This window comes from Pteropus medius, unplaced genomic scaffold, assembly GCF_902729225.1.
Source record: "Pteropus medius unplaced genomic scaffold, Ma_sr-lr_union100, whole genome shotgun sequence".
Classification (NCBI taxonomy): Eukaryota; Metazoa; Chordata; class Mammalia; order Chiroptera; family Pteropodidae; genus Pteropus; species Pteropus medius.
The window spans coordinates 11729281-11741843 of record NW_024344370.1 but is presented as its reverse complement, the minus strand read 5'-3'; the positions used below and the strand labels follow the sequence as shown (position 1 = coordinate 11741843).

The following is a 12563-nucleotide window of genomic DNA, read 5'->3' as shown; positions in this document are numbered from 1 at the left end:
CTTTTCCTGCTGGTTTCCATTTTCCTCACCATTATGGTTTTTTCCAAAGAATCTGCCTTTTCATGAAGTGCCCTAAGTAGGACAACTTCGGTTTGGTCATTCTTGCCTACAGTGATGCTTCAGGCTTAGTTTGCTCTAGGACCCACTTGTTTGTGAACTGACTACCAAAATATATGTTCTGGCCCTATAATTTTGAGTGCTTTAGTACTGCGTTTATATCATATCTTATGAATAGCATCATGGGAAATAAGTAGAATCCACTTTCCTTAGAATTACTTGTATATGTCTGAGTAGGGAGATGGTAGGCTAAAAAATTGTGGTGGTCTTTGTCCATTTTTTGATTGAATTGTTAAGAGTCTGGAATTGTTAAAGCCAAAGGAGATAATAAGCCTTGTAAACTAGGATAGGCACAGGCAGGAGCAATGAGGAGAATAAACACTTTTCGGACAGCTTTGCAGCCTTACCTAAATCCACAGCTTTGCAGCCTTACCTAAATCGGACAGCTTTGCAGCCTTACCTAGTGTAGTCAGGTGGTACAAGAGTAGTGTTTTGGTCAATGGATGTCTCTGGTACTTGAAGCAAAAACAGTATCACCTTGGGTATAGCAGCTGCCTTCCTTTTGAACCCTGAGAAATCCTGCCCAGTACAGGGCATCCCCTGGGAAATTGGCTGATCCCTTGCTAGATGGTGGTGGCAAAGAGCATGGCATGGTGGCTCAGTACAGAGACTAACTGGGTCTGAATCCTGGCTTCGCCTTTTACTAGTTCTGTGACCTTGTACAAGTTATATAACTTCTCTGTGTTGTGCCACCAAAGGCATTAAATTGTGCAAACGTTTGCCAGGTAGACAGATCACATTAGAAGTGTAGCCCATGCATGCAACATGAGACTCTTCTTGGACGTGAAGAAAGGGAACTGATCATTTGGAATGTGGGGGGAAATTACGCTTTCGGTGTGATGTATATTGTCATAGCTTTGTCCTGCAACCCGGCACATGTGGCCCATAGGAGTTGAGATCAAACATCAAAGACAGCTATGCAGTAGAGTTAAAGAATGACTAGAGAGAGATGAAAATATCATTCATTTGCCCATTGCTAGGTCTTATGATCTAAAACCATAAGAAAGGTGTTCATATATTTATATATATATATGTTTCTAACTAATGCCTGAAGCTCAATCCTTTGATAACAGGAGGTTGCCTTAAATTTATTGAAAGACTTTCCTGCTTTCCTTCATGAGTTGTCTGTGCCCCTCTGCTAGTCATAACAGAAGCAACTAATTACAGTAAAATCAATGAAAGGTAGAGGGGTTTTTTCCTACACCTTAGAAACATCTAATATCTGTAGCAATTTTTAGAATGTTTGACATTTCTATTGTTTTCATTTTTAATGGCAAAAGTTTTTCATGATGTTGCTTTCTAGCATCATAACTTAAGGACCAATAAAAATGACAGAAGTTTTTGTTTTTCAGTGTTGCCCATTGTGTTGTTTCTCAGCCTGGTTGCTGGTTACACACGAATATTAGTTTGTGGAAATTCATCAAGCTGTACACTTGTGAATTTATACTGTATTTCAATTTAAATACATGCACAAACAAGTACAAACGACTTCAAAAACAAACAAACTTGTCAGCCTTCACAAAAAGAAAGCAGTTGTGATGCCAGGCATGTGTTAAAGAGTGTGGAAAGTATCTGCCTCTCTCACCACCTCAGTTACGCCCATCACAGGCAGCAAGGCATGATGGTTAAAAACAGGGATCCAAGAGCCACACCAACTAGGCTTGAACCCTGGCTTCTATTTCACTAGATTTGTGGTCTTGTGTAAATGATCTAACTTCACTGTGTCTCAGTTTCCTCACCTGTAAAACAGTGATAATAATACCGCCCTCCTAAGGATGCTGTCAGGAGTAGAGAAGTCAGCCCTGTGTGCAAAGCACCTGGAACCATGTGGGCCACATGACAGGACTGCACGAGTGTTAGCTGTTCTATAATTTGAAGTAGCAATATTTCCCTCACACATGGCTCTTTCCACTTCTAGAACGTTTAAGTCTCCCTTGTAATTGTATTTCTTGGCTTATCTATTTTTGTGTGTGGAAATTCAAGTGAAGAGGAAAGGGTAGGGTTAATCATATTCTTCAGTCCAGAGTACATTATTATCACCCATCACTTTATTCACTTGTATACCTACTTTCAACTCCTATGCCCTCCACCCCTTCCCTGCCTCCAAGCAACTGTTCTAATGTGCCTGATAGATGTTCAGTTATTTGTATGAGCTCTTAAAATATGTAAATTGTATGGTGTGCATGTATTTTTTAATTGACATAAAAGCATGGTACTAGAGTATTCGTTTCTTTTACTTGTTTTTGCAGAATAATATGTTTTAGGCTCTGTCCTCATTGCTGTGTATCCCTTCAGTCTGTTGTTTCTAACTGCTGGATGTTACACAATGGCATCTACCCTGTCTTCAGTCACTCTCTCAATGGTCTATACCCACAGCACCTCTATACTTTCTGGGACAACAATGCTTCAAGCAGTATCTGTGTCCTCAAACAGAGGCCACTTCTTTCATATTGGGATTGCTGAGTCACAGGACAGACTGTGTCTAATTTAACTAAGTACTGCCATTTTATTCTCAAAATAGCCACTACTCTGTGGGATGGCTGCACCAGACCATTTAATTATAACAACATCCTTAATGAGGTAGCTAGTGTTATTTGCCCACTGAATTGGTAAGGAAACCAGAGACTTTCCCTTGGCCTCAGACCTAGGACACAGAATTTGAAAACAGATCTATGTGATCCCAAAACTCACACACATTCCATGATGGTGGGGTGGGTGAGCATAACATAAGCATATCTTCCACGTCTACCACAAGTCACTTTCCCTCCATTCCAGTCTGGCAGATGACTTCACTATGTGCATTCATGTAATGTTCATGCTTACACTCATGCTGTTTAAAAAGTCTTATCCTTCTGTCAAGGTGCAGATGAAAACCCAGCAGCTCCAGGAAGCCTTTTCTGACTGCCGCTCACAGATCTCCCTTAGTTCGAAATCAATATCTTCGAAATCAACAGCATACTGATATTATCATACAATTTATTATTGTCTTTGTTTTATTTCTTTGCTAATTATATTATATTCTCTAAAGTAAGAACCAAATCCCACAAGTTACATTCCTCTATGTGTAACACACTGCTGTGTGCATGCAAGACATTCAAAAATAAGTAGAACTCTACAGACTATTGATAGTGCAGACATTCTACCTCAAAGGTCACCTGGTCCTAACCCCTTACTTGGAAATAAAAATGTAGGAAAAAAATTCTGAAAAGATGAATAGTAATACCTAATAACTATGATAAGAGTAATCACAATTTAAAGGAGAGTTACAATGTGTCTGGTACTCATTAACTGCCCGTGTATTAAAATTATTTCATGCATTAATCTCATTTCCTCCTCGAAACAACCTCATGAGATGGATATAATTTTATTTCCCATTTTTCAGATCAGGAAACTGAGCCTTCCTCCGGGTGATTAAGTAATTAGCCCAAAGTCACAGCTAAGTTTCACATATGAGACTCATGCCCATTTTAGCTGAGACCAAAAGGAATTTATAGATGACTGATGTAAATACAAACAAAAACTATATGTTGCTTCAAATTTTTCTATTAGAAATGAATCACCCCAAAAGCCTTTGTAAAAAAGTTTACATAGTACAACATTTAAGTGACTAAAATACTCCCAGAATAATTATGGCAACCAGTCTTCCCAATCCCTTCCCCATCTTTCTACTGCCTTAAATATAGTAACAAGTATTGCATCCTCCAAAAAAGAAGAAATTATTCTTTAACACTTGAAATTCCTGGGACTAAGAAGGTGTTAATTACCATCCAGAAACTCACTGCATAATAAGGCTCAAAAATGTAGTTATTTTAAAGTCTGTCCCCTTAGTGCTTAAAAACCAACCTATTTTCTTTTGCTGTTACAGACGTAAACATAAAATCATGATTTCCATTGCCTTTATTCTACATCATCTTTGCAACTATGAACTCTGGTCAGTGTAGCTCCTTTTCCCCTCTAAACAGTGGGTTTCTAAGTTCTCAAGGACATTTACTCTTCAGATAGGTAAAAATAAAAAAAGGATCAATCCTAAAAGGTTTATCATAGCGAGAAAGAAGGCCATCTGCCCTGAGATAGCTCTGGAATTATATTCCCAGCAGGGGAGCCTGGGTTTTATAAACCTTGTTCTCATTTGAAAAAGGTAGAGAAATCACTAAGAATTAGTATAAAGGATTTCAAGCCCTACAGCACATTTAAACAATGTATTTGAGAATTATATTCAGTTTTTTGGTAGTAGAGTACCTGTCCGTTTGGGCAGTTTGGTTTGTTTTTTTAAAAGAAGGTAGACTGTTATAGCACTTTCTGGTTTTGAAATTTATTAGATGCTCTGCCCACCACTATTTACTCTCACGTGCTCAAAATTTCAATACAGTTCTTTACCAACCCATTTATTCTGGATCAGCAAAGCTTCCAATGGAAAATAACAGCTCATTTAGAATAAATCTTCATCATCCTTTTTTGCTAAAATGCCAGGAGATTTAGAAACTAATCCTTTGCACCCTTGTGTTCTTTTCTATCCACCTCTTGTCTCCCAGATCGTGTCTCCGATGCTCTCATACCAAATTGATTTTTATTTAACAGAGGCCTTTCCTAGCTCCACATATAACTGCTCTGTGGTCTTTGAACTGTTATTCCTATTGCCTGTTTTGCTTCATTCTTTGTTCATTTGCTGTTTTGCAGTGTTCATACTGGGGGATTGGTAGGTGAGCATATTTTCAAAGTGACTGACACTTTAGAAATTCCCAGTGGACAAGCTTAGCCAATTACAGGTACATTACATACCTTTGATTTCCTCCTAACCCTTTACTCTTATTCAAATAAAAGTTTTAAAAGCTTGTTTTCCTATACTCAAAGCACAAAAGGCTTTCTAAGACTAAGAAAAAATTTCAGGCTGAAAAAGTGTAAAAAGCCAACTCCTTGCGTAGAAAACAAGCTCCTTATTTCTGCTCTGTTTTTCCCACAGCTTTAAAGTAATTCTGTTTTAAAAATTAACTTCCACCGAAGACACTGATAGAAGACTGTCTAATAATAATGGTTGGCAAGTAATGAGAAATGATGCCATTTGTAGAGGGATTTTAGAATTGAGAAATGCCATTCAAAAATCTCAGACTAAATGGTAAAGGATCTAGTTATAAATAGCCTTGACGGAAAAGAAAAATCATTCCATCATTTGATTAAGAGCACATTTCCTATCCTGTCCTTATTTTACTAATGAGAAAACCTAAAGCAATGGGGGCTCAGTGTTACATGGCCCCCCAAGGACATATAGCGTATTTATGACAAAGTCCAATGTACAGCACAGTCTACTGTATTTTTTCTACCACTCCATATGGCTACTAAAGAACTAAACATTTCTATTTGCTCACAGTTCTTTCAATATTATATAATGACGACTCACAACAAAATCAATGTTCTCAAAAGATTTGGCAGCTGGTTTACCACAAATTATTACAGACCCCCAGAACATGGGCACCTGTAATTTGCAAGAGTTCTTTACTACAATTCAGGTTATTGAGTTGAAAATAATACAGTGCAGATTCTAAACCAATGTGCTTATAATGAAAGGTCACTGGCTACACAGAGACACATTTCCATTTGCTATTTGCTATCCAAGTAACATATCCACACAGCAAACAGTGGCTTCCCCCGCCACTTCTTAAAGTTAGAAGAGATTTTTAGGTCCTTCTCAAATTTCTACTACTGCAATATTTTGGGGAGCGAAGGATCTGACCTTTAAAATCTATTTGGTAACAGGGCTGAACCTATTTACACAACGCATAAAGGCACCAGACATCTTTATAGCAGTTTAATGAGTTCCTCTTAGAGTTTTTGTCTGGAAAAAGAAGCCATGATTCTCGGTCAAAACAAAATAAGACAACAAAAAGACTCTCACCACCACCACAAGAAAACTAGCTAATTTATAGTGTAATATATAATGCTTTGCATGATGGGGCACAGTACTTCTGAAAGTGCCAAAGCAGAATGAAATGAATACAGAAAAAAGAAAATGGAGAAACAAAGGCATATACTGAGGTAAGTCCTTAAAACACCACTGACCAAAAGGTACATGCTGGGTGTAACAGTGGACGTGCTTAATCACAAGATGTTTCAGTGCCTCATTCGGCGGGGCCCGAGAAGGACCTGCTATACTCCGAGCTGAGCTCTACTTTAGCAAAATTCACATCTTACATGACAAAACCATCTGACTTATTCGAAGGTGGTTCCATTTTCCCCCCTCACATACCAACAGAACTTCCATGACTTTATCGCAAGCGTCCTGAGCCAAAGTGATTTGTCTGGAGCTTGGAGACAGGGACACCAAAGGCCCTTTAGAAATGTTACAAAGGGCTATGATGTCTGGAGTCCCTTTTCAAATACTTTAGCACAGGTAACATAATGCAGCTGACCCTGGAATAACACAGGTTTAAACTGTGTGGGTCCCCTTGTTGGTGGATTTTTTTTTTCAATAAATACTGTGAATGTATTTTCTCTTCCTTATGATCTTAATAATATCTTCTTTTCTCTAGCTTACTTTATTGTAAGAATGCAGTACATAATACATATAACATACAAAATATGTTAATCGACTATGTTATTGGTAAGGCATCCAGTCAACAGTAGACTATTAGTAGTTAAGTTTTAGAGGAGTCAAAAATTATATATGGATTTTTGACTATGCAGGGGTGTTGGTGCCCCTAACTCCTGGGATGTTCCAGGGTCAATTGGTTAAAATTATATCCTATACATAGTCAGTGGCTCTAATCAGAATGTATTCCTTTAGGTGGTAAACTAGCATTATATCAGAGGTATCTACATCTTAGTCAACACCAGAGATTTTGTTAATTGGCATACTGAAATGGGTTTTCATTGCTGAAATCAAATTCTATAGCTTAACAGTAAGTATCGTAGATATTAAAGAACAGGCTTTCATTGTTTAAACTAGTATTTAAAGTAAGCGAATTAGCAAAATCATTTTAAAGACATTCTCCACCCTTGCATGAACAAGGGCCTAAGAATCTCAGGAGGCCTTTAACGTGTGCCTTTAAACTGGTACCTAAGGACCAACTACTCAATGGCCTTATGCCCAGCAGCTGGCCCAGAGGAGTGCCATTGCATGAGGCTCTCACTACAAAGATGAGACAATCCTGCCTCCAGAAAGTTGTCAGGTTGTGACCTCAAGTGAAACTTTCCAAAAAGGCTTGGCTGGAGAACTTAAAAGGCCATAGAGCAGGGACTTCAATGAGTTTATAGGACAGGCTGCAGGAATGCTTTATGCCTGTTTGCTAATAAATGTTTGTTTCATAAAAGTGTAGGCAGCAGAACTGGCCTGTGACTTAATTTGAGTTGTGTGAGATTAGCAAATCCTTGCCCAAAACTTCAGCTACTTTTCTATGGCAAATGCTACTCGTCAAACAGAACATAAGAGCTGCACATGACCAAACCGATTAAGATTATTCTCAACAAATATATAACAAATATGTAACACACATAACTGCTGCACTGCAGCTGATCTACACCAGCTCAGTAAATTTTGTGGTATTTTACAAGCCGGTTATTAAACACAGCCACTATTGTCAATTAAAAATACCTAAATTTACAATTAAAAACTGATTCACTTTTTAATTATTTTGCTACATTTTACTAGAGTTTAATTGTATCTGTACGTTGAAAAATTTATATAATAGCACTGTACCGGGCATCTCTTCCCAGCTAGGAGATCGGTTTTGCCGCAGTGTTACTTGAACTTGGTCATGATGGAGTATTTATACCACAGAAACCAGCAACTGCTACCCCTATCAGGGAGGGTTTTGTTTGTTTTCGGGGCTGGTAGTTAAACATTTACCAGAACTCCACTGGTGTGCATGGTCTTGAATTAATAGAGAAGACTCTGCCTCCTTAGAGGGCTTCAAATTCACCGGCATAAATAAAACCCCACATCTCTACCTTCCACAGAGGGACCGCACGGCCATCCATGCACACCTGCCGCCCAGGGCGACAGGACACACTCACTTTTGAAGCAGCTGGGTCCACTAGTCTCTGGCGATGTCGGGCTGAGTTGAAATGGCTCTTCGGAGGCTGCCCTTCCTGACAGTGAATGGAAGATGGGAATGAACGAGAAGTGGGAAGGGAGTAGGCGGGGCGTGGGATGATGGGGAAATGGTCAGAAAAGGGAGAGGGACAGTGTTTAACAGCACCGTACTTTGTTTAACTAAAATCTAATAATAAAAACACATGACAGGTTTTCCCCCACAAAAGCACACGCCACGTGCAGTCATTTGTTAAAAATAACCTCGTGTGTGCACATGTGTAATAAAGTCATGAACGCAGCCCAGTATTAAGACATTTCCCATCAAATTTTCATTTTCCTATTATCTTATATTGTCTCTAATCATATTTCAAAGATAATAAGGGATAACTGGAACATGAAGTCCATCTTCCTAGAATAAAAGTCAATAAGGGGCATTCTTAAAGTTGAACTTGTCACCCATTTGGATATCATCACAAAAATGATAAGGAAATCACAGCCTTCCTCAAAAGCATTAAAAAAATCTCCTGCCTTGGAAGTTTCTATCTCCATCATCCTGGTAGAATTCCTGGTGTCTGGCAGCCACCAAAATCTCTGCCCCTAATTGAGATTAAATTTTATTGGCTAAAACAGAGATTTAACATTAAGTTTATAACTTAAACTATGTAAAAGGGTGGTCCAACCTTACTAATGCTCGTGTGTGTGTGTCATATCTTACATCTTACATACATACGCACATACAGATATGACAAATGGACCACATAGAAAGACTAAACACTTCCCCACGACTCATTCCATGCAACCCCCCACACACACACAACTATTTTTAAAGGGGACGTTTGAAATAGGGGTATTCATAAGTGGTATACAGTATTTCACTTCTCCATCTTTCAAAGTCGAACAACAGTAAACAAGAACTAAGAAGCAAGCACTACCTACAGTGAGCACAGACTGCAGGGATAGGAAGATGAAAGCAACAAAGAGAAGTCTCAGAAATCTCCTGGGGCTTAAAGTCCCTGGTCCAAGTAGGAGACACTCGTATGAGTGTCAGCATTTGCTGGGCTGTGTGTTGACAGGGGAGAGTGAAAAGATCTTCTACTTAGGTAAAAATGCAATATCTATATTACAATACTTAAGAATTCTTTTCCTCTGCTAAGAATAACAGTTCTATTACTTTGAAGACATGGATCAATCATACCTACTTGAATTGCCAACAATCACTGCTTCAGTGTCCAAAATATAATGCTTACCTTTCAAAAAGGAAATGTCATAAGTAGCAGATTGCAAGTCAGGATTATATTTTTCCTAGTAACTGCCCTGCCAACATGCATTCTTTCCCTAGTCTCTTCTGGAAAAGAAAATGCAAGGAAAGAGTCTTAAAACTCAGTTGACCTAGAAAATGTACCATAGTTTTAACAGCAAAAATGATGCTCATTAATTCACTGAATACTTGGCAAAACAAAACAAACAAAAACTGAATATGACTTCCCATTTAATATAATCAGTCATTGTTACATGAGAAATAGCTTTGTTTTAAATCACAAATTATTTGGTCGATTTGAAAATTCTCCTTTAAATTTAATGGTTTGTCAGGAAGTGGTTTTAATGGGTTTTTTTTTTTCTCCGTAAAAAAAGTTATCAAATATAACATATCTAGAGGACTATCAGCCCTTTTAAAGTACCTCTGGAATGGTTACAAACTATTTAAGAGTTCCAGTGCACAGTGCCAGGTTCTCATTCTTCAGAAAAAAAAATTAATCTCAGTGTTAAACACACAATTACACTCAACGTGCAAATTAACTAAATACTGGGCCTGTGGTTTATTGCTCTTCTTCTGACTCCAAGGTGAAAATGTTATTTTTTGCTAATTAGCTAATTGCACCATGAACTCAGCAGGGGACAGATGTTGATATTAAACCTAAAATCTGAATCTTCAATCCCAGTTTGCAGAAGGCTGGTTTAAACAGAGCAAGCACATCCTTCAAGGGGGATGGAGGGAGTAGGTGGGTTTTTAAAACCTGGTCTCCATTTTATGTCATTTATTATCAAGTACAATGGATCTGTAATAATTTGTTTTTGATGAACAAATAGGTCTAGGAAATAATCAATGTATGTACACAGATTCTAGTAATACATCTTAATAGAAACCAAAGAACAGCCTGGAGAATTAATGTCCTTTTAATGTATTGCATATGGAGTGAAGTAAAGGAATTGTGAATAGCTCACAGCAAGTTTTTCTCCCTATGACTCATATCTTAAACTACTTTCAGTAAAATGGTCACCTTATATTCTATCATCAAAAAAAAAAACGTTGTTGGTGGTCAGTTGCTCACATATTCTGTAGTTAGTTTGATGATACTGGCGTTTTGTGGAAGGGTACACATAGCTAGGTTCTAGACAGAAAACTTTGAGAATAATTTAATTATTTAGGAACTAGACACATCTGCTTCTTCACTTTAGAGAGACCTTAATTTATTAAAAGCTGTGTCTTCGCCTTTTCCAGTTTTCTTACTGGCCAGATTCCCTAACCCATTTAGGAAAGGTACAAACAACACATCTTTGAGCATAGTCAACTCTATTAATTCAATTATGAAATACTTTTAAAAAAAGCAACCGATGTCCCTATATAACAAATTTGTACAAATTTCCCATGTTCAAAAAGAAAATTAAATTCTATCGCTTAGGCTAACATTAAAGACGAAATTTGTGACTTCGTTTTCTTTTCCCAAATTCTTAGTTCCAAGAATCCATTTCTCTTCCTAAATGACAGCCTTCGGATTTTGATATCTATCATTCCAGACTGAGACATCAGTCTCTTGGTACCAGCTACCTCTTGGCTAATGCCATCTACAACAACAAAAAAACAGATTGGACCTGGGTGGGCCCCACAGAGCTCTCAACTAAATGGATTATTTACATATAAGACCCCTTTACTGCAAGGGGAGGGGGCAGGAGAAAGGGGGTTGTTGGATTTCTCACCATTACTTTTGTGGAAACAGAAGCAGATTATATTGCTTAGACCAATTTAACCAAATCATTTTGCTGTGATAACCACCATTAATAAAAGTAGCAGCCCTCAGTTATGTAAATAAACTATTAAAAGTTGACAAAAGAAGTGTTGACATGTGCATAATCTAGAAAGTTAATGAGACATATTTCATCTTCATGCTAAATGCTTTCATCAAACCCTCTCCTGTTAAATCACTTTAGAAATTATAAACAACCCTTAACACTGCAGATCATGCTTTTTAAAAAAATTATTGCTCCCTAAACATTATAGATCTGATAGCACAGTACTTTAGCCTAATTTGCATCACATAAACATATTTACAAGAATGCTCTGTGGAAAACAATATATCAGGTGTGAAATAATGGGTATACACAATGAATTTACTGGCTGTTATCAGATTATTTAAAAGCCTGATTCTTTAAATCATGTGTAAATTACTCTACGTCAAAATCAGAGCCACAAGAAAAATTTAAAACTAAGTATATCTATAATTTTGGCATTAGACCCATTATTTTTTTTAAATCTTTCATTAGACACTTCCAGCCTAGAGATTTTAACTTAAAGGAAAAAAACAAAAAACAAAAAACATCACACAGCTGTCTTAAGGGTTCCTATACTTCTTAGAAGTTCTTCAAAACAGTTTTAATTTTAAAAAGAATCATATGCATTCTCAGATAAGAATATATTTTTTCATCCAACTCTGAGACAATCTTTGTCTGTGATAAATATATTTCACCCCCAATTGAAGCTCTTACTAAATACTAACTACTAAATACTAAATACTAAAATACAATGGGGCTCTTGCAAACAGGCTACAGTGAAGCTCTCTCACCCCTACCCGTTCCCTGCACATCAGTAAAGCAGTCTAGGACCACGCAAAGTCAAAAAACTCCATGAAAATAAGTTGATTGAAAGAATTCACAAGCTGTGGATATTTAACAATTGCCATGCATATCAAAATAGAATCAGAAATCTAAATGAATATGGAAGAAATATGCCATTTAGAAGCTAGAGCACATTTTCGATGATGACATCATTAGTGTCTAAAACTCTTGGAAATAATCACATAATATTTTATGAAACCTCCATAATTAATAACCTTGTAAAGATAAAAGTACATCACTTTTTCTTGTCTCCTTTCAAACTCAAGTTTTATAACTTGGCTCAGGAGGAAAGCCATGGAAATGGTGGCGGGGAAGAAACACATCCCCATCTCTGAAAGCAATGCTAAAACAGTGGCTTTCTAACTTTTCTCACTGTGATATTCAGTAAGAAACATATTTTACATCATGAAACAACACTTGCCAATACTACCTGCAAAGGACTCTATTTTCTGATCTAGTCTAGCTCCTGTTTAAATAAACATCAGTCTCTACCTACTAAATAAATGATTTTACCTGCAAATAAAAGCCA

At 37.3% G+C, this 12563-nt stretch overlaps 1 protein-coding gene across 8 annotated transcripts in view; it reads right to left on the bottom strand.

Moving 5' to 3' along the window:
• Positions 1-12563, bottom strand: part of MAST4 (microtubule associated serine/threonine kinase family member 4) — a 513739-nt gene that overhangs the window by 264429 nt on the left and 236747 nt on the right. Inside the window, exon 4 of one of the 8 annotated variants that reach the window (XM_039870096.1) lies at positions 8125-8199. The exons of the other annotated variants lie outside the window; for them this stretch is intronic. Coding sequence (XP_039726030.1) covers positions 8125-8199 — 75 coding nt within the window. The remainder of the gene's footprint in view (positions 1-8124; positions 8200-12563) is intronic. 8 annotated transcript variants of the gene reach the window in all.